This window comes from Trachypithecus francoisi, unplaced genomic scaffold, assembly GCF_009764315.1.
Source record: "Trachypithecus francoisi isolate TF-2019V2 unplaced genomic scaffold, Tfra_2.0 Lachesis_group8, whole genome shotgun sequence".
NCBI classification, from domain to species: domain Eukaryota; kingdom Metazoa; phylum Chordata; class Mammalia; order Primates; family Cercopithecidae; genus Trachypithecus; species Trachypithecus francoisi.
The window spans coordinates 14358028-14377778 of NW_022681473.1; the positions used below are offsets into that span (position 1 = coordinate 14358028).

General features: G+C 49.8%; 1 protein-coding gene across 2 annotated transcripts in view; it reads right to left on the bottom strand.

Annotated features, from left to right (window-relative positions):
* The window catches only part of DTX4 (deltex E3 ubiquitin ligase 4), a 36067-nt gene extending 16588 nt beyond the window's left edge, over positions 1-19479 (bottom strand). Inside the window, exons 1-5 of one of the 2 annotated variants that reach the window (XM_033207443.1) lie at positions 18790-19479; positions 9128-9851; positions 2790-2851; positions 2263-2424; positions 419-480 (exon numbers count right to left, since the gene is read on the bottom strand). In XM_033207443.1, the coding sequence (XP_033063334.1) occupies positions 419-480; positions 2263-2424; positions 2790-2851; positions 9128-9851; positions 18790-19000 (1221 nt within the window). In that variant the 5' untranslated portion in view covers positions 19001-19479. The remainder of the gene's footprint in view (positions 1-418; positions 481-2262; positions 2425-2789; positions 2852-9127; positions 9852-18789) is intronic. The other variant, XM_033207444.1, reaches the window with a different exon arrangement.
* Between the last annotated feature and the right edge of the window lie 272 nt (positions 19480-19751).

The following is a 19751-nucleotide window of genomic DNA, read 5'->3' on the forward strand; positions in this document are numbered from 1 at the left end:
AAGGTGCTGGTGACATCTCCTCTCCCGAGAATAATGACAACCAAAAATGTCTCCAGACGTGGCCAAATGTTCCCTCAGGGGCCAAATTGTCTCTGTTTGAGAATCACTGTTCTGTATCAAACCCAATTTAAGGTGAGTTCTTGTGGCTTACCATACTGCTTTTCTTAAATTGAGACTGCCATGTTAAGGTAGCTTAAAATCAACCAGCACTAGGTTGAAGGGGGAGGCGGGAGAGACTGAGGTGCAGCTGCAGCCCTGGACCATGGCCCTTGAACCCTCAGTGTCAGCTCTGACCAATTCTGTACCCATCAGAGCTTGGAATGAAGCCCCTGCCATATCCCGTAGAAACCGACAACGGCAGAGGAAATGCGTGTGGGTGATGGAGAGGTGAATCCCGTTCTCCTAACTCTGAACTCACCTCATCTGGTGGGTGCCGGACTTTCTGCAGATATTTTTTTAGCACTTCCTCTGGGGTTTTACCTGCAGAGACAGGAGGTTCAGTTGGTCACCAAGGCACAGGTAAGAGATCAAACAGCCTTGCCATGCTAGGCATGACAGAGGGGGAAGTTATTAGGCAAGTTAAAAGCAAAAAGGGGAGGAATTCCTTCTGCAATGGAAGTTAAGAACATGGGAGAGAGTATGGATTGTGGAAAAGCAAGTGAGATGGTTTGACAAGAAGGCTTTACTTCTTGCAGTCCCTTTTCTGACATCTCTCTGCCTGTTTTCAACAAACCCACTTTTTTAATTGAGAAGGTTTGAGTGGGTTTATCTTCCTTATAATCAAATGATTTCTTAACAGCACTTTGTAAACTGTTACACGTTAAGTAGACGTTAGGCAGTCTTACCACCTTCATTTTACAATTTGCTAAGTATAGTCTCAATTTATAATGTGGTGTCAAAGTGAGATTATTTTTCTGGGAAACAAGGAAGTTACGAACCACAACTCCAGAACAATCTTTCCTGGCTGTGGATGACACTGTCACCGCCAGCAAGCACAGCCCTGCAGCAGGGGAAGGGTGATCCTCTGGGAATCATCCTGATGGGCTGCAATGATTTAGGGATTTTTTGGGGGGACTGGACTCTTAAAAGGTAGCCCAACCTGAAGGTAGAGGATGGGATGATACAGCCTGAAAAATAATCAGTCCCACCTTGGGCCACTCCCTTATTTCTCTAAGCTTTTGTTTTCTCACCTAGGAAATGGGGATGAGCAATAGCACCTACCTCAAAGGGTTGCTTTGACAATTGAATGAGCAAATGGATGTAATGCCCTTTAGCTCTCTGCCAGATAAGGGCCCGATATGCACTATGAATAATAACAGGAAGAGTGGGAAAGTGTAAAATGCTGTTATTTCCTATAAGACTATGAGCAAGGCAACTGAGCTCATTTAAGCAGGGAAATCTTGATAGACTGGAAAAGTAGGACAAGAGTTTGAGGAAGTGGATCATGCAACAGCCAGAAGCTTCGATGCAGGTCCTTTCCTCTGGTTGTCCTGCTTCTCTTGTAAGAATTAAGCTCTAGTAATTAAGAGCCTATTTCTTGCCAGGCCCTGGGCTAAGTGCCACACACATATGATCCAATGTAAACTTCACAAATTTGCAAGGTTGGGGCTTAGGGAGATGGTCAAATTTAACAACTAATGCCAGTGACCAGAAAGACCAGCCACAGAGCTAAGCTGGGGTCCTACAGTGCTAGGAAGCTACAGATAGTGGCCCCTTACTTGCTGGATTGTGTGCAGGTAGGAGGGGGTTCCTAAAGGAGGATTTCTGAGCATCTGTACATTCTAGGGGGACACAGGACAGTGACTATATCCTGTCATTGATGCATTCCAGGATATACCTGCTGGATACCAGTTATACCCGTTGTGACTATTTTTACTTCATTATAAAGATGAGAAAATAGGGGCTCCATGCGGTCACACGACTTGCAAGAAACAAAGGTACGATTTGAATCCAGTCTGTTTCGGTTCCAATGCCAAAGTCATCTTTCTCTTCTAACATATTTTCTTTGTACCACACCTTGTATTTCTATGTTTCTATACTTTTGCACTGTATATTTTTATTTCTCAAGGTGTTTCCATATGATCCATACACAATCAGCTTTGGTATAATCATCAACATTTACTGGTTAGGCCCACTTAGCAGATGCAGAAATTGAGGCACAGAGGGTGAAGCCGTGGCTATGACCCTTGGAGGTGGAGGCGGAGTCAGGGCTGAGAGCCAAGTCTTTGACTCTCAGTACCCCATGAGACAAGAGGCTGGTACCTTTCTTGGCTTGTTTTTTGGTGGTCTTGCGGCTCGTGTTGGAAACCCCTGGGATGGATTTTATTTCACTCTTGCTGACGGGGGGTGGGTGTAGGACCAGCTTTGGTGGCCTGGTGAGACACACAGGCAGCCCCGCTGCACTCATGAGGATCCCAGTGATTCCTGGAAGGGGCAGGGCATGGGTGAGGAAGGACTGGAGACTTAGCTCTCAACATTCCCCAAATTCCTTTTCCTCATTAACCTACTCTCCTCCTTTCCAGGAGAAAGTTCTCATAATTCCTGGATTCTCTACCCTGCACTTTCCCCAGAAACTTACTTATTCACTCACTTATCTTCAATTGCATGCTTTCCTTTCAGTAATCAGTTCTTTTCCAAACTCTTCATACCCTTCCCATGTAATTCCTAAAATCACCATTTGCTTTCATTAATATCCAGATTCTCTCCTTTTTTCCCCACAAATGCTCACAACCTATGTCATCACTCTGATTTCTCTACCTTAACCCAGAGCATCCTGGGGTTTCTCTTACCTGCCAAGGCAGGGTTGACAGGGCTGGACCCATTTAGGTTCTTCACTGGGACTGTGGGGACCCTGTGAAAGGAAACGGCAGATACAATGTCATTTTGACATGTGGAACAAAATGGACTAGTATTTAATTCTACTAAAATGCAGTAAGTGCATAACACAGCAGACAGCAGGAAGTGGCATCTTCAAAACCTAAGTCAGGCCGTGTCACTCCACCACTCAGAACCTCAGAACTATGTTCCTCAGTTCACTCAGAGTCAAAGTGAAAGTCCCAGCAAGGCCTACAGAGCCTGGCACGATCTGCCAACACTGCCACCCAGCTTCTCTTATTCATCTTGCTTCCTCTCATGTCACTCAGCTGTCAAGGAGCCAGGTGCATTCCTGCCTCAGAGCCTTTGCATATGCTGTTCCCTGTACCCAAAATGCCCTTCCACCAGACAACTGCTTAGTTTCCTCCTACAACTCCTTCAGTCCTGGCTTAAATCCTACCTACCAGGTGAGGTTCCTGAGACCATCGTATTGAATATTGCTACCCACCCCTGCATCCCACGCCAGGACTCCTGCTCTACTTAGGATCCTTTAAAAGAAATTATTGCTTATTATGCCACCTTCTAGAATCCAGGCTCTACAAGGGCAAAATATCTTTGTCTGTTTTGTTCAGAGCCAGGCACTAGCAGGCATTCAATTGATATTTGTTGAAGGAATGAAAACACAAAGAAGCAAGTTCAAACCGGGGTACACACAAGAGTCACCTAAGATGCTTTTAGAAGGACAGAGTCCCAGATCTAGACCAGAATATCCACCTGTGGAGCACAAGAAGTTGCATTTCCCAAAGCTCCTGAGAGGATGCAGATGTAGCAATCCCCAGCCCAACATTTGGAACCACTGCTAGAACAGCTGTCAAGTCTCCTTTTCCCTGAGACATATATAAATATGAGGCAAAGCCTCCTCCCCTTTCTATCCTTTTCCCCAGCAACTCCAGCCAGGCTGGAGAGGAGATGGCGTAGCTGCCTGGGAAAGGCGCGACCCCCCACAGCGCTGACTCGGAAAATATGGGACACATGGGGCTGGGTCTTGCGCCATCCTTTCTGCCACCCACACTCCTGCAGCTGGGCTTGGAGAGGCTAATGGACCCGGTCACAGATGACTCCAGGAGGCAGACAGCCTGCGAAGCCAGCAGCTCTGCTGTGGGGGCAGGATGGTGCTGGGAAAGCAAGAGGAGGGAAAAAAGAGTATCTGTGTATTGATGTATCCATCCAAAAAGTGTTGATTGAGCCCTACTTTGTGGTGCTGGCTATTCCTAATGCTGGGGGTCAGGAGTGAACACACAGTTCATGGCCCTTCTTCACTCACATGTTATCGTTGCCGACATTCACAGAGCTCACCTAATCCCAAGAGTGGCTCCAACTGCTCACAGCATATAAACCTGTCTAATCCTTCCAGCATCCTACGCAAGAGATGCACTTATTAACACCATTTTAGAGACAACTACATTGAGGCACAGAGAGGTTAAGGAAACTTGGTAAGATCACACAGCTAAGCCAGAAAATCTGGCACCAGAGCCCATTTACTACGCTGCGCTCTTGTGTTTATGTAATCCTTGTAACATCCCACACTGCAAACATAGACCAGAAACTCAGAGAGCGTAATGAATAAGCCCACCATTAGGAATGCGGAAAGCTGCAACGGGACCTCCACGCCAAGCAGTGGGGTCTGTCTCTTCCCCTCATGTCTGTAAGGGAGGTGCTTCCCCAGCTCTAAGCTACTGTGAGCCTGCCTGGGGCTCTGTCCCTTCCCAGGGATGACGACATGTGCACCAATGCTGGGAGATGGATGTGAAAGAACAGATGTGGGGATGGGAATGTTTGTGTCTCACCAGACCACCCAAAGCCACTTTTCTTCTGAAACTGTCCCCAGGATAAATCAAACCAGGATGGGAGGATGGAAGAGAAAGCGGAATACAAAACAAGGGCAACTGGGCCAAGAAAAGAAGAATGGATTTGCTTCTGGACCCTGTGACCTGCTCCCCAGGGCCGGGCATGGTATGGTGGACGGGGAGTCAGGAAAATCAGGTTCAAGTCCCATCCCTGCCAGGAGTTTCTCGCTAAGGCAGTTAGCTTTTCTGAGCTTCAATTTCCTCATCTGTAAAACTGTGAGGCTCTTGGGTTAGAAGGTGCCACGGAAACTGGTTGACAACTTCCCACCTCAATATCTGAAAACAAGGTGGCCACCCAAGCCCTGAGTCCCCCACTTACGGCAGATTCTCCTCCCCCAGGTCTTTCTGGACAGATTTGGGGAAAAGACCTGGCTTCCTGTGTCCTGCTCCCAGCTCCCCAGCAGGGGGCAGCACGCAGGGCTCAGTCGTGCACCTGCCTTCTCCCTCGCCATCTCCAGACCCCCCACTCCAGCTGATAAGTAGCTGTGATCTGGGTGACAAAAGCCACCTTTGTTCCCATAAACTGGACTGGCAGGTTTCCACACCCAATCTGGCGAACCAGGAAATAATCCAATCCCTGGAACACCACACGTCTCAGGCAGCTCAAGAACTCAGGGGCAAGGTCTGGAGAGAGGGAGGGAAGGGCCTGCATGTGGACCTGGGACACACAAGAAGACTGTGGGTTCAATAGGTGGGAGAGATACATGTCCCTGCCACTTGAGGAGAGGAATGACATGGTAGGTGGGCTTGTCACTGGGCTCTGGGAAGGAGGGGCCTGGGGAGAAGCGGGGATATTTGCTTGTGAAATCCAGAACGGTGTAAGGGAAGGAGCTCTGCACTGGCGTCAGGGAGTCTGTTTTAGCCCTGCTCAGCACTGACCTGCTTTGCCTTTGGGAGAACCACACAGCCTCTCTGCGTTTTGTTGACCATATCTGAGTTACCACAGCTGGGAACAGGGCATCCTAAATGTCTGCCCCACGGCGGCCCTGTGAGGATTTAGGAACTAGGTCAAATAACTGTGTAAACAGCCGAGCCCTATGCAAGTTTGGGTGATTGTTTATGCTTTTACCTCCCAAGTATAAAAGGTGCATTGGGTTGAAGAAAGATGTTTTCTGCGCTAATGTTCCAATTTTCTGATTCTGATTCTTGAGGTCATGGATATCCAGCATAAAGTTGAGTGCTAGGTAGTACTTGAGACGGTTGAGTTGGCAACACCTGATCTCACCTCCCCCACTATTACTGGTTAAACCTTGGAGAACAGCCCATCAAGTCCCAGCTGGTCACACCCTGTTGGGGCCCCAGCTACAAAAGCCTGAGTTCTCCTAGAAAACAGCAACCCAATGGCAGGCACGCATCTCACATCCTTCAGGCAACTCCATCAGCCAAAACTGTCTGTCCTAACCGCTTCTTGGCCAATCAGAAGACACCTTCTGCCCCCATTCAGTTGGGCTGTTCCCCGACATGCAGGATCCAAGGTTTTGTTTCTATCGCTAAAACATAAAACTAAGACAAGAGAAGAGAGCTGGCAAGGTGGCAGAGAAAGGAGTTTTGAGGGAGGGAGGATATCTCTGTAGGCACCACGATGAGAAGCAGTGTTTTTCTCGGAGTTATGCACCAGCCCAGGAATCCTCCAGCAGGACAAGGATCTTGTCTCTACGGCAACTGAGGCCTAGCTGGAGACAGAGAATCCTCAGCTCTAGAGGAGGGGGCTAGAGGGGTGGCGCTTGCCTCCACTGCACAGCCCCCTTCTTGCTTCCCTTTAGAAAACCCCTGCTTCTGTCTCTGAATAATTCACAGGATCTTTTGTTCCTGCCCCCAAACCTTTCTCTTCATCCCACTCCTCCCGCCCTCCCTGGTCTTCCTTTTTCCGTGGGAAAGTTGCTGGAAGAGGTCATGGGCGGGGGGGGGGGGGGAAGGGGCCCTGCAGTGACAGAAGGTCGATGGCAATGCCAGACAAAGGGAATAAACACGCTAATTAAATGGCCAAGAAAGGCTGGAGGAGAAGATGGGAGTGGGGGTGAGGGAGGTGGTAAGAGGTGAAAAGCAAAGGGCTGGAAGATCGAGAGGAGTAGGCAGGGGCCTCCCTCGTCAGGAAAACAGAGTAGAGAAAAAAAACCAACTTGTTTCTCTAGCCCATTTGAGACTGTGCTGCCCAGACCTCCACCCATTCTCTAGCCCCAATTCTATTAGCAGGCAGAGGAAATAAAGAAGAGAGATAAAGCTGCTGACTCCACTCCCTCATCAAGATTCAAAGCCACCTGGGTGCCTCTCCCTCAGTGATGGCATGAAGTCACTTGGCATTTGTCAAGGGCACCAGAGACAAGGTGGGATGTCAGACTCTACTCAGCTTTGACTTCAACTACATGGATACCTGTTAACAATAATAACAGCAATCACAATGACAGCAGCCTATGCTGACTGAACTCTTATTATGTGCCAAGTACTGTGCTAAGTCTATATACTTAGCATGTCGTTTAATCCTCATGACAACTGTAAAAGGAAGTTACTATTACTATCCCATCTTATGGGTGAGGAAACTGAAGACAGGGGATGCAAATCTTGCCCCAAGTGACACAGCAAGGCACTTGGGTTCAAGCCCAGACAGTCCTACTTTCTGGAGGACGTGTTCTTATCCAGCCCAAGCCCCCAGGATGGTGCTGTGTGAAACTGGGGAGAAATTAAGCAGTAGCAGGGTTTAGCCATCCATTCCCCGCTCCCAAACACTTCTGCCATCTCAGGGGAAGTCATGAAAATCTCATGCATCTCGCCAGCATTTTGCCTTTTATAAACTGCCTTTGTGTACAATGAGGAGCTGGGCTTTAGCCAAAAGAACAGTGGATCAGGAGACCAAAACCTGGGTTCCAACCCCTACTGCATAATACATGAGCTCTGTGTTTCTCCTTGGGAAATCAATTCTGAGCAGGACGTCTGTGCTTAGCACTTAGATCACAGAGTAAGAGAACACACTGCCAACGGGCCAACTCCCTGAGTGGAGATTTTCCCGATAACTCCATGGGGTAGGTAAGGCCACTGGATCTTGCAAAGATTCTGTGGCTTACCTCAGTGACAGGGGTAGCAGTAGGGGTTGGGCCTCTGGATTTCCAATCCAGCACTCCTCCCACCCTGTGGTGCACCCTCCTTCATTCCTCCTCCCAGTGCCAAACCTCTGTGTGCAGGGACCCAGCCGAGTATCAAAACAACCTTCTTAGAGTGGCCTGGACTTTCAGACTTAGGCACCCCATGCAATGGAAAACCATCCTGATCAGCTGGGATCAGGGGCAACAAGGAGAGCCAGGCCTCTCTGAAGACAGAAAGGGAAGACGGGGTGGCTGTGAGATGCTAAGACACCAGCGGCTGGCAGGCAAACGTTGCAGCCACCATATGAACCCGGGTCACTTCAATTTTATGATCAGGAAAATCAAGAACATAAAAAGCAATACAAACAGGACCTACAGCATCAACAGGTTGTCACAGAAATAACTGAGACAATGTATGAAAAGTGCCTGGCACATAATAAGTCATCACTAAAAATAGGCCAGTATTTCAATTTGGAGTCACCTCTCTGGCTTCCAGAGAGACTACAGGAAAGAAATTCTCATTTTGCACCTACTGAACGCTGGGCATTGTGTAGACACTTGGTAGAAGAGAAGCACAGCAGAGTCAGAATCTGGGCTCTAGTGTCAGATGTCCTAAAGTCTGAATCCCATTCTCTGCCAGTGATTAGCTATGTACCCTTGAACAAGCAAACATCTACCGTCTTCACCTATAAATGGGATAACGCCTACTTGCCTACTTCATAGAGTTGTTGCAAGGATTATAAGAGATGATAAAACCCCAAGCTATAATACAGTGGGAGTTCAATTAATGTTGCCTATTATTGCTTAGTAGGCACAATCTTATTTTTTCTTTCTTTCTTTCTTTTTTTTTTTGAGACAGGGTCTCATTCTGTCACGCAAGCTGGAGTGTAGTGGTACGATCACAGCTCACTGCGGCCTTGACCTCCTGGGCTCAAGCGATCCTCCAGCCTCAGCGGCCCAAAGTGCTGGGATTACAGGTATGAGCCACCATGCCTGGCCACGATCTTCTTTAAGCCTCATAGCCACCCTAACAGGAGTATTACTGCCAGCATTTACAGATGAGAAAGTTAGGACTCCATGATGTTAGGGATCTGGTCCTAAATCACATGACTAGTAAGAGCCAGTCTCAACCAGAGTCCGGATCAGAGGCCGAGCATCAAACCCTCCCTCATCCACCACACCATGCTGCCTTCACCTGCAGCCAGGGGTCAGCACAAGATGAGGAGAAGCTTAAGTCTTGGCAGCCCCTCCTTCTTCTGATCCAGAAGATCTGCTGTAGCCTATCTCTGCTGTGAGTAAATGCTCTGAGGCAGCTGTGGAAGCACCTACCCAGAGGCGATCAGCACCCGGGACTGGGCAATAGCCAGTCGCTGCAGGTTGCTACGATTCAATGTGGCCAGGGCCACTCTTCCGGTCTTGCCGTTGGGTCCTGGGGGGCTGGCAGGAGAGCCCACGGTTGTCCCAGTGGGCATGCTGGAGGCTTGTCTCCGGATCACCTGTGATGGGGCGGTCTTCACCGGGCCTCGAATGGTGCCTGTGCTGTCCAGTGGCTTGGCCCCAGAGCCTGGTGGTGGGGGCAGCTTGACCACTCCAGGAGGGGGCAAGTTCTTGCGGGTCACCGGCGGCTGTAGGGGTCCAGTGCTGCCATTGACCACGGCTGCCTTAACACTCATCACCAAGACACACTGGGGACAGGAGCAGGGGGACATGGGGGGCGAGGTGGCTGGCCCAGGGCTGACTGGCCAGGACTGAGCCTTAGGCAAGGTCCCCGTGACCATGGGGTAGATGAGGTCGAGGCGCCGGCGGACGCGGCGTTGGCGCTGGGTCTGACGGTTGATCTGGCCCATGGTGTTGAAGTCAATGACGTAGCTAAAGCCAATGGAAGTGAGGTCGATCCAGGGGTGCTGCTTCTCATAGGCGTGCTGGATGGTGATGCCCACTTCCATGTCGTAGGGCGTCCAGGAGCCATTGTCGTTCTCCCACTCCCACACCACGCCCTTCCCAGGGGCTGAAGAGGGGTCATAGTAGTTGCGGCGAACTGGGCGGAGAGTTCCTGCCAGGGTGGGATGGGGAGAGGTCAGAGTCAGCATGCAATTACATGAATGGCATGACATTAACAAGTCATGCCATTGCCATAATGGCAAACATTAAACAAGTCCTACTGTGTACTGGGCATGACACTGCCTGAAGTGCCAGGTTTGAATGAAACTCATTTTTTCCCTTTAAGACGTCTACAGTCCAACAAGGGTAGAAGCAGATGAGTTATGACATGAAGGATATGGCTGGCAGTGTAAGGTAGCAGAAAGACTGCCTCCTGGTTTGTAGTCGGGACAACCTGGTTTGCAGCCAAATTCATTCCATTTACTAGCTATTATAGAACCTCTTAGCCTCCCTTTCCCTCCTGGGAAACAAGATAACTCCTTCTTAGAGTTTTTGTACAAATTAAATATGACTCACTTATTTATCCAGCAAATATGTATTTGTACATGCCAGGTTCTGGATTTCATGTGAACCCTATGAATGCACTAAGGCATGTAAAGCCCTTGACACACAGTAGGTGCTCATAATGATCATATTCCTTCTCCTCTGTTCCTCTAAATGCTCTTGTGCCAAGAGTCATGAGGAAAAGAATACAGGGCTGTGGAAGCCTAGAGGACTGAGGGAAGACTCTGCCTCCATGTGGGAAGGCTGCCCAGAAGTGGCTGCGAGGGAGCTGGATCTCTATACATTTATGAATGCTGTCAAAAAAAAAAAAAAAAAAAAAAAAAACGGTGTGTTACTATGAGGAGATGGGAAATCAGGTTGGGAAAACTCTCTCATATTTCCCAGCATTAAGTCTTATATCAGCAGCAAAAGTAACATTCTCAATGGTCATGAGAATAATTTTATATTTATCTGATGTCTTTCTTTAAGAAGCTCAAACCCTCCTAAAGATAGGATTGTCTTAATTTTGACAGTCTCACTTTGGGGCCAGGAAGAGGTCAGGGTTATTACACGGAAATGGTACAGCAGATCTGAACTGTCAGGACTGCAAGGGAACTGAACCTGTAACTGTTGCCTCTTTCTCCCTCACTCAAAACCTGAATCCTGACCCATTCTCAACCAGGGCTCATTTCATGGTATCAACATTAAGGCTAAAGATGCCTGGCTCAGGGTAGGGTGGGGAGGTTGGGGAGGGCCCCTGGGATGCTGGAATCTCTGCATCTGTCAGCTTAAGCTCTATCCATCAAAGTGGTGAGAAAAGGCTCCCTTCACCAGCCTCTGACCCACCCCTCCTGCAACCTAGAGGGATATACCAAGACTGGGGACAGAATCCCATTCAAGGAGGGAAGAAAAGAAACAATGGCTATTCAGGCCTTTGCCAGGGTCATAACCCGCCCCCCACCCCAACTCCAAGCCCCTTAATGACCCAAACATCAACATTCAGAGGCACAAGGGAGAAGTAGAACAATCCCCTATTCATCACCAGGGCCTCTGCTGGGGAACATGGGGGTATCTGGATGGGGGACAGGGGAGGGGGAGGCGATAGTTCTCTGGTTTGTCTCCATTTCCTTCCTAAGTGCCCAGCTTGCTCGGGGCAAAGAGTATGGGCTTTGGAGCCAACAGGGGTGGTTTTGTCCCTTCCAGCTGTGTGATTAAGCCTCAGTTTCCTCATCTGTTTGAGTCCCCGGCAGCGACTTCAAAGGGTGGATTTGAGGATTAAATGAAGAAATGAATATAAAACTCAAAAATAGCACCTGTCACCATGGCAAGAGCTCAATGAAAGTTGGTGATTATTATTGTAATTTATTTTCTATTATATGTCTAAGCAGGATGGAGAAGCCATGGGGAAGGTTTAGCTCAGGGTGTGTGTGTGTATGTGTGTGTGTGTGTGTGTAGGGTGGTAGGGGGGTGTAAGAAAGAGAGAGAAAGTTTCTATATAACTGACACAGGATTTTCTTCTCAGTCACTTTGCAAGCCAGGGACCTCTGGCCGGTAACACCCTGCCTAGGCCTCACTCCGCCACACAGTCTGCTGCAGGAGATGGCAGGAGATGCCCTGCTCACTCTGACCACCTGGGCCAAGTTTGGCTGCGCACCAATTCCTAAGTTCTTGTCCCATACCCAAGAAGAATGAGGATATGCTGACAACCAAAGAGTGAGCAAGGTGGGGAGTTTTATTGAGTGATGAAACAGCTTTCAGCAGAGAGGGGACCCAGGGATGGTCCCCCTACCCCAAATTGGGAAAGTCCCTGCAATGTGGCTGAGTCCGGGGCTTTTATATGCTCAGAATAGGGCAGGGGCAGGCTGTAGGTAGTACTGGAAAAGGCAACATTTGATGGGTTAAAAGGCATTATTCAGAAAGAATCAATTGGGAAAGGGTAGGGAAACAGGAACAGAAGTTCTCACACTGGATTGCGGGTTTCATCCTGGACCAGCAGTCCAGTCTTTCAGCCTTCAGGCTGTTTTTGGCTTGAAGGTAGGGTTTCACTGGAGACCTGCCCCTATCTGCCTAGTCATCTGGCTGCGTTCTGCTGCTCTCAAATTGGTATTTGCACAATCTTTATTACTTACAAAGCACCTCACATATCCCATGTAAATTTCATAGCAATCCTAGAAATACCTTTCACAAATGAGGAATTTAAGTTTAGAGAGTTTAAATGGCACTATTTGATATTCTCTCCAGGGTGGCAGGGACAGTGCAATTAATCCCCTCACAGATGTGCCTAAAATACTTTTTTTTTTTTTAACACAATACTGTTATCAATCCTGGAGATGCCTGAGAGTTGTCCCAGAACTTCTGGAAACTACGCCATGGACCTATAATATACCTTTCTAGGTTTGTTTTCCTCAGTCTCTGTGCTTTCTTCTATTCCTGCCTGACAGAGGCCCCTTTTATCCTCGTGCATTCCCCCAGAGTTCTCTGACTCCCTTCCCCACAATTCGCTAGGTCCCTTCTACTGAAATGGCCTCCTTTGTCATTTTTACCTATTGAAATTCTCCTTACCATTCAGGTCTTAAGCCATTCTCCAACCATTTCTTAAAATGTTCTCCCAGCCCAGGCTCCACCCTCAGGAAGCCTGAGCTGCGTAGCTTGACTATGCTGATGTGCACCAATGTTTCAGCAACACTTTTCATACCAGCCTGCCTTAAGTGGGGGCAGGAACGCCACTGTGGAGCTCTTTGCAGTCTTAGTGCCTAATGCAGTGTCTGGCAGTTGCAAGGGCTCCACAAACTGCTGAGACTGATTGAAGATTTCTGGCTACTTTAATATTTAATCATTTATCACATATCACTGAGTACTCATTAACTGCTATGGGGAATGCAGATTCAAGCATTCCTCAAGTAGCTTTCAGTCTAAAACAGGGTTGGAAGACAAGTGTGTGAATGACTATTTATGAGGCAGAACGTATCACAAGGAGAATGCCAACAAAATGCATGTTGGCAGGAAAATCGACCACATCCCCTCCCTGCAAAAATCCCTTCCATGACTTCTCATTAGGATGAAATCTAAATCCCCCCTACCCACCAACATACATGGCCCCCTCATAGCCCAACTCTGCGCACATCTCAGGTACACTGGCCTTCAGTCTCTCCTCATTGCTAGGCTACTCTGATTCTGGGCCTCTTCACAATGCTGGTTCCTCCCCAAAACTCTCTGGCATCTTTTCCGTAGCTCTTCCTACAGGAAAAGCTTATTTCTTCAAGGAAGTCTCCTAGGCAGTCCTGGCCAGGTCGAATTCTCATTCCTTTTAAAAAATTTAATAGCACTCATCTCAATGTGCAGTCACATATGTATTTATGTGTCTAATTTGATGAACATCTGTCCCCCTCCCAATCCCATGAGAGTGGGCATCAAGGCATGTGCTCATAGTGGGATTCTCTACGCCTGCATGTCCTAGACACCCCGAAATATTGATTCAATGAATGAAGTAATGATAGTTTGGAAAGCATTTCAAGCTGTGGAGAACATTTTAAGAAATGAATAACAAATGGCATGGGCTCGTATAACAAAAATAATTTTGACAGGTACAAATGGCAAAGGACAGTGTTTCAGAAGAAGGGACCTCAAGGCTAGTTGTGGAGTGAAGGTGTCAGAGAACTCTAAAGGAATGCCTGAGGATAGAGGTGGCCTCTGTTTGGCAGATTGGAGGGAAATATAAGGCATAGAAGAAGACAATCCTGGAAAGATATGTAAGAGCCAGAGAGGGTATGGAAAGTCTGAAATGGCAGGCTATGATAGATTTAATTTGCAATCAATGAAGAGCCAGTAAAGTTTGTTAAGAAAAGAGGGGCCAGACCAGAGCCATTCTGTCCATTAGCTCCAGGTGAGTAGAAAGATGTTGGCATAGAAAATGAAATGAAGGTGACAAACTGGAGAGACCTTACAGAGAAAAAAATGGGTAAGACTTGATCATCAGTAGCTAAATGCTTTCCAAGTGAGGTTTGAGGATTGCCTCCATCAGAATCTCCAGGGGTACGAATGGAATCAGCAGTGCCCTTGAGACCTACAGGCCAGCATCTCCCAGGCCTGGGTATGGGAATCTGCATGTGAATGGCCACCTTGAGTGGTGCACAGGTACACTCAAATTTCAGCTGCTGGGCTACAGGGCCTTTGTGCCTGTACCTATTAGGTGCCCAAATAAGATTCTAAATGACAGAATGAGTCAAAGAATCCTGGGCTTGGACCATGGGAAAGTGGTAAAATGGTGTCAGAGGGATGTCAAGAGGAAGAGCTGGTTTTGGAGGGAAAGTTGTTGAGTTCAATTCAATCCTAGAGGAGAGTCAGAGATAGCATGCAGACCTCAGAACCAAAGTGTTGAGACAACAGACATGGTGGGATTTTATTCTCTGATTATTTTTCAGAGACCACCTTATTTTGGATGTGCTAGTTCTCAGCTTTTCTAGAATCAGGATTATAAACCAGATAATCTGTGAAGTAACGCAAGGAAAAGGGCTCCAGTAGGATAGGGATGGAGGATGTTCATAAACTAAGGATGAAGAAGGAGAAAGTAAATCAGTTTTTTACTGATTTTCCACCTGTGTTACAAAGCACCCAAAATCTTTCGGCTTCTGGGAAGTAGAAGGCAATGCCTTCCAGGCATGCACTGAGGTCTCTGGGACATGTTACACACATCTATGTAAGTGACTCACTGCCCATAGGGCATGCACTATGTCCAAGAAGTCTCAGGCCACTCTTACCAGCATCCCCTATGCCCACCAGAATTTTCCACTAGGACAAAGAAACATTTGGATGCGCTATTATTGCTATATCCCACATGTCTGGAACAGTGCCTGCGCTAAACAGTTGCTCCATAACTATTCACTGAATGAAGAAATAGGACATAGGGCACCTAATTCAGAATCTCAGCCCTGCCATTGACTAACTAGCTGCCCTTGAGCAGCTTAATCACTTTCAATTTGTTTCCTTACTTATAAAATGGGGATAATAATAGGTTCTTCATAAGATGGTTGTAAGGATTAAACCAGATAGTGCGTGCAATGTGCTTGGCATGATGCAGTCACACGGTGCATCCTGCACATTGTTTTAACTATCATGTGGTCATCAGGATGCCTGCCTCCTCCACTTCTATGCTAACATAGGGTAGGGGGTGTTGGGGGGGGTGGCTAAAACTCAGTTTCTGTCAAATCATTTAATTCAACCCAACCTCTTTCTCTCCATCTGACACTTCTTACCACTTTAAAAGACATAAAGAAGGCAATACTTGCACAGGAAACTCTGAGCTGGAAATAACTCTCCTTCACCCTGTGCTTATCAGCATCATCACTGGCACAGGGACCAACCCGTTCACCTGTTGATGTGCATGATGGGAGGAAAGAAAAAGAGGGAAAAAGAAATCTTAATGCTGCTCTTCATTCTAAAAAAATAAAAAAGGAAAAAAAAAATGAGGCCTGACCATTTAGAGACTTGCTCAGGGGCACGGAGTAAGCAGTGAGCCTGGAATGAGAGCCACAGTTGTCTCTCCCCACTCTCAGCCTGGGTCTTCCTCATCCTGCTACTGAAACCCTGGAGTTGGTAGGATCAGGCATGTTGAAAGGTACAGGGGGAAGTGATGCTGAAGTAAAGTTCTTCAGTCACTGCCCTACAACAGAAAAAGGACAACCCAGTCAAGGTAAATGATGGCAGGTGGAGAAGGCCTCACCGAGGCTTTTGGAAACGGCCAAGAGCCAGTCCCATCTATCTCACCCCATCTCTTCCCTTCTTCCAGATTCTCTAGCCCAAAATGCCTAGAGGAGACTGGCATAGAATGCAAATAAGAACAGACCCCTAGGTGGTCTGGGGAAGGAGAAGGGCCCAGGGCAAACAGAGGCAGGCAGACGGGTGTCTGCAATCTCCCAGCCATCTCCCTGGAGACAGGCTAGATGAGGTCAGGAGCCCAGGCAAGTGGAGAGCCTGAGGACTCTCTCAGCAGCAGAGCAAGCAACTTCTAAAAAGACAAAGCTCTCATGTCAGGAAATGTCCCCATATAGAGGAGGCAACAAAAAAGGAGAGGAATCGCCTCTGGGCAGGGGACTTCCAGCTCTCTTTTGTTTGTGGGGATGTTTCTGGTTCCCAGCTTTGAATTATGGCTTAAGGATGGTGGGTAATTTAATTAAACATTGCAAGGGCTTGGCCGAGGTTGCCTGGGAGCCACTGGTTTAAAGTTCCTACCCTGTCATGGCCTCATCAATGAGGTTGAGAGAAACTATGTGTGTGTTGGTGGAGAAGGGAGAGGAGGAGGCTCAGAGCTCAGAAACCCAGAGATTCTTTTATTCTTCTTTGACAAGCGCCCTGACAGAGCCAGCCTTTCTGGGAATTCAGCCCAGTGTCTGAGCACCCAGCACAGGGCCTGGCGCACAGGAGAGAGGTACTCAGGATGGCTGACTGACTCTAGCAATGAGTGGATGAAACCACAGCAGTCTGGTGACAAACACACCCTGGGGCAGCCTTTAAAATGATTCAGGGCAAGTTCTCTGCCTGAAGTTTAAAGTCCAGGGAGCACCATCCTCTGACTAAATTGCTCATCACCAGGCAGTACTCAACCTGTCCTCAGGTAAGAGTGATCAGACCTGGGAATCGTGGCTTCTTTCCTTCCACCCAGTTTTCTCTACAACTTCACTTCTGTAGAAAGGGTCATGAACCTTTGTAGATACCTTGCCTATCCTAAGTCCCACCAAACACAGATTCTACCTGTGCTCTTCCCAAATGTAGGAAAGGGGCTGAGACCCTTCTGTCACAAGGGTGGTTTTCCAAATGCTGCAGAGATTTAGTCTGAAATAGAAAAGCTAAAACCTGCTTTTTTTTTTTTTTCAGGACTGGAATCCCCTGTCAGGTACTTTAACTGCTGGTCTCTCTCTCTCTCTCTCTCGGTCCCACCTCCATGGCTCAGCTCCCCCCAACACACACCCCCTCCATCCTCACCTCCTGATGCCTCCACCCTCACCTCCACAACCTTTACCCAAGTTGCACAATGACGTTCTCTCCCCCTACCTCAGCCACACTTAATCCTCTTTCTCAATCTCCCCACGTTCCTCTCTATTCTCTCCTCCTCCCAGTCTCCCTCAGCTCCACACACCGTTTAAGCCCCTCCAGATTCTAACACTTCCAGAATCCTCTCCCCAGAAAGCTCGCCTCAATCAGTCAGTGTCTGCAGAGTCCTTGGCAAAGGGGTTGCTGGGAGTTATGACTAAAGATGGGGACATGAGGGTGGAAAGATACCCCTTTCCCATGACAATCCTAATTAGCACACAGGATATGGGGGCTTTCCAAGGAAGCGGAGAGACTCTGCTCTAACAGCTGTTCACTGGGGAGGGCCTCTCCAGTCATCTTCTGTACTTCCTCCCGAGCACACCGGCCTTTCCAGGCTCCTCCATTACACTCTTGGGAAAGCCGAGCCAGAATTCCAGAAACAATGGCCCCCACCCCACCTGTCACTGAAGGAGACAGAAACTCTTCCCAGGTCATCGATTAAGCAAGGACCGAGCAAAGAGGGGCAGTTCTGCTCTCCCTTGGGCAGAACCCTCACTCCCTACCCCCCACGACCCCATCCTGGAGGCTCCCTTCCTGGCTCTGACCTGGAAAGGCAGGTCAGCTGGGAAGCGGGTTTGTGCTGGCTACAGTGGCAACTTGATTCTCATGAAAAGATAGTAGTTTGGCGCTCCGGGAGACCAAGGGTTCCTTACGGGCTATGGTTTTAAGAGGAAGCCTGGGGACAGTTTCTCCTTAGGAATCTGCCTCCTCCTCCTCCACAGACAAAGGGAGCGGCTTCCCTGCCATGCATTCCGAAGCCCCGAGCTTCCCCCTCCTCTCTCCATCTGCTCCGGCCTGTTGCTTCCGCGCTTGTAGTGTTTAGCAGAGGCATTCGCCAATGCCACGGCGTCCAGGGTACCCCAGCCCCAGTCTCTCCTCCCAGGGAGCCCGGCGCTTCCCTTACCCGACTGCAGCGAGAACCTCCGGGGAATCCCTTCTTCCTCCCCTAGTTCCCACATCCAGGACCCAGCTGCCGGGAGGCATCCCACACAGGAGACGCAGAGGCAGTGAGATCGGGGGTGAGGGGACGTGTGGCAAGCCCCAGCGTGCCTGAAGCAAAAGAGGGTCAGGTCAGCCGAGGTGCCGGCCGCCACGGGATGAGGGCAGGACGCCTTTGCGAAGGGCTGAAATTACCTGTAGTCTGGGGAGACCCTAGAATTTCTACATGGAAAGACTTAGGGCCACCAAATGCTGAAAAGGGGGGAGGGTGGCATGAAAGGGGGTGGGGAGTGGATTCTTACCGACTAGGTTGAAGCTGGGTTTGCAAAACCAGAACACCAATACTACTTGCATGGACGTTTAGCGGGGAGGGAGGATTCTGCGAGAATCCAGGGGAGTGAATCGCCTCCCACTACCTCTTGGTGACACTACTGCACAGAGGTGCCGACTAGGTGGCCAAGGTGGGTTCACAGGGAGGGAGGTACCTTGGCAGGTTGGGAAGGTGGGAGCAAGCGGGGCAGGGGCAGGGGCGGCTGGCTTACCCGTGTCTTGGCGGAACTGGTTCATGGACTGCAGGTCGATGATGTAGGGCGCGAGACGGCTGTCCACCTGGCCCAGCACCACGCTGCCCCCCGCGCGGGGGCCGGCGCGGACCACCGCCTCAATGTGGTGGCTCACCGCCGGGCTGTAGGGACGCCACCGGCCGTGCTCGTTCAGCCATTCCCAGACCACCACCGCCGAGGCCAGGAGCATGGCGAGCCCGGGGCTGCGGCCCGAGCGCCCGACCTCCTCCGCTTCCTCCTGCGCCGCCGCCTCCGGGCCTCGACCGCGCCCCCTGCCCTGCGCCCCCCCTCCGCGGGCAGCCTCAGCTCCGGCCCATGGGCTCCTCCCCAGCCGTGCATCCACCGGGGCCGGGACACCGGGGCCACCTGGCTGGGACCGCGCGCCGCCGCCGCCGCCGCCGCCGCCGGGGTCCGCCGCTGCTGCCGCTGCTCCGTGGGGTCGAGTCGCTTCATGCAAATGCCCAGCTCTCTGCAAACAGGCCCCCGCCTTGCAAAAGCCACTCCGCGGGCGCGCGGCCCGAGCCCCGGCGGCCGCGAGCTGGGGCTGACGGGGAGGCGAGGACCCAGCCCTCGCACCAGTTGCGCCTCGGGCTCTGCAGACGCCGGGGTGGGATCTCGCCGCACTGCCGCACTCGGAATGGCACGCTCTGGTCCCCTCCCCTCTCCCTCCCCACCCCTTCACCGCACGAATTGCAGTAGCCGCCGCGGGGAGAGCTCCCCCTCCCTGTGGCTCTGCTCAGTCCCTTCCAGAATGAACCGCCCCTCCCAAGCGGGGCGCTAAGGCAAACCCGCGCCCGCGTGTATTTCCCTGGTTCCTTGATGCAGAGAAGCGACCCGCCATGACACGGCCCCGGGACCACCACTGTCGCCCAGCCGCAACTTTGCAGCCTCCTTCCCCAAAATGTAATTTTCTCTCTCTCTCTTTTTTTTTCTTCCCTTAA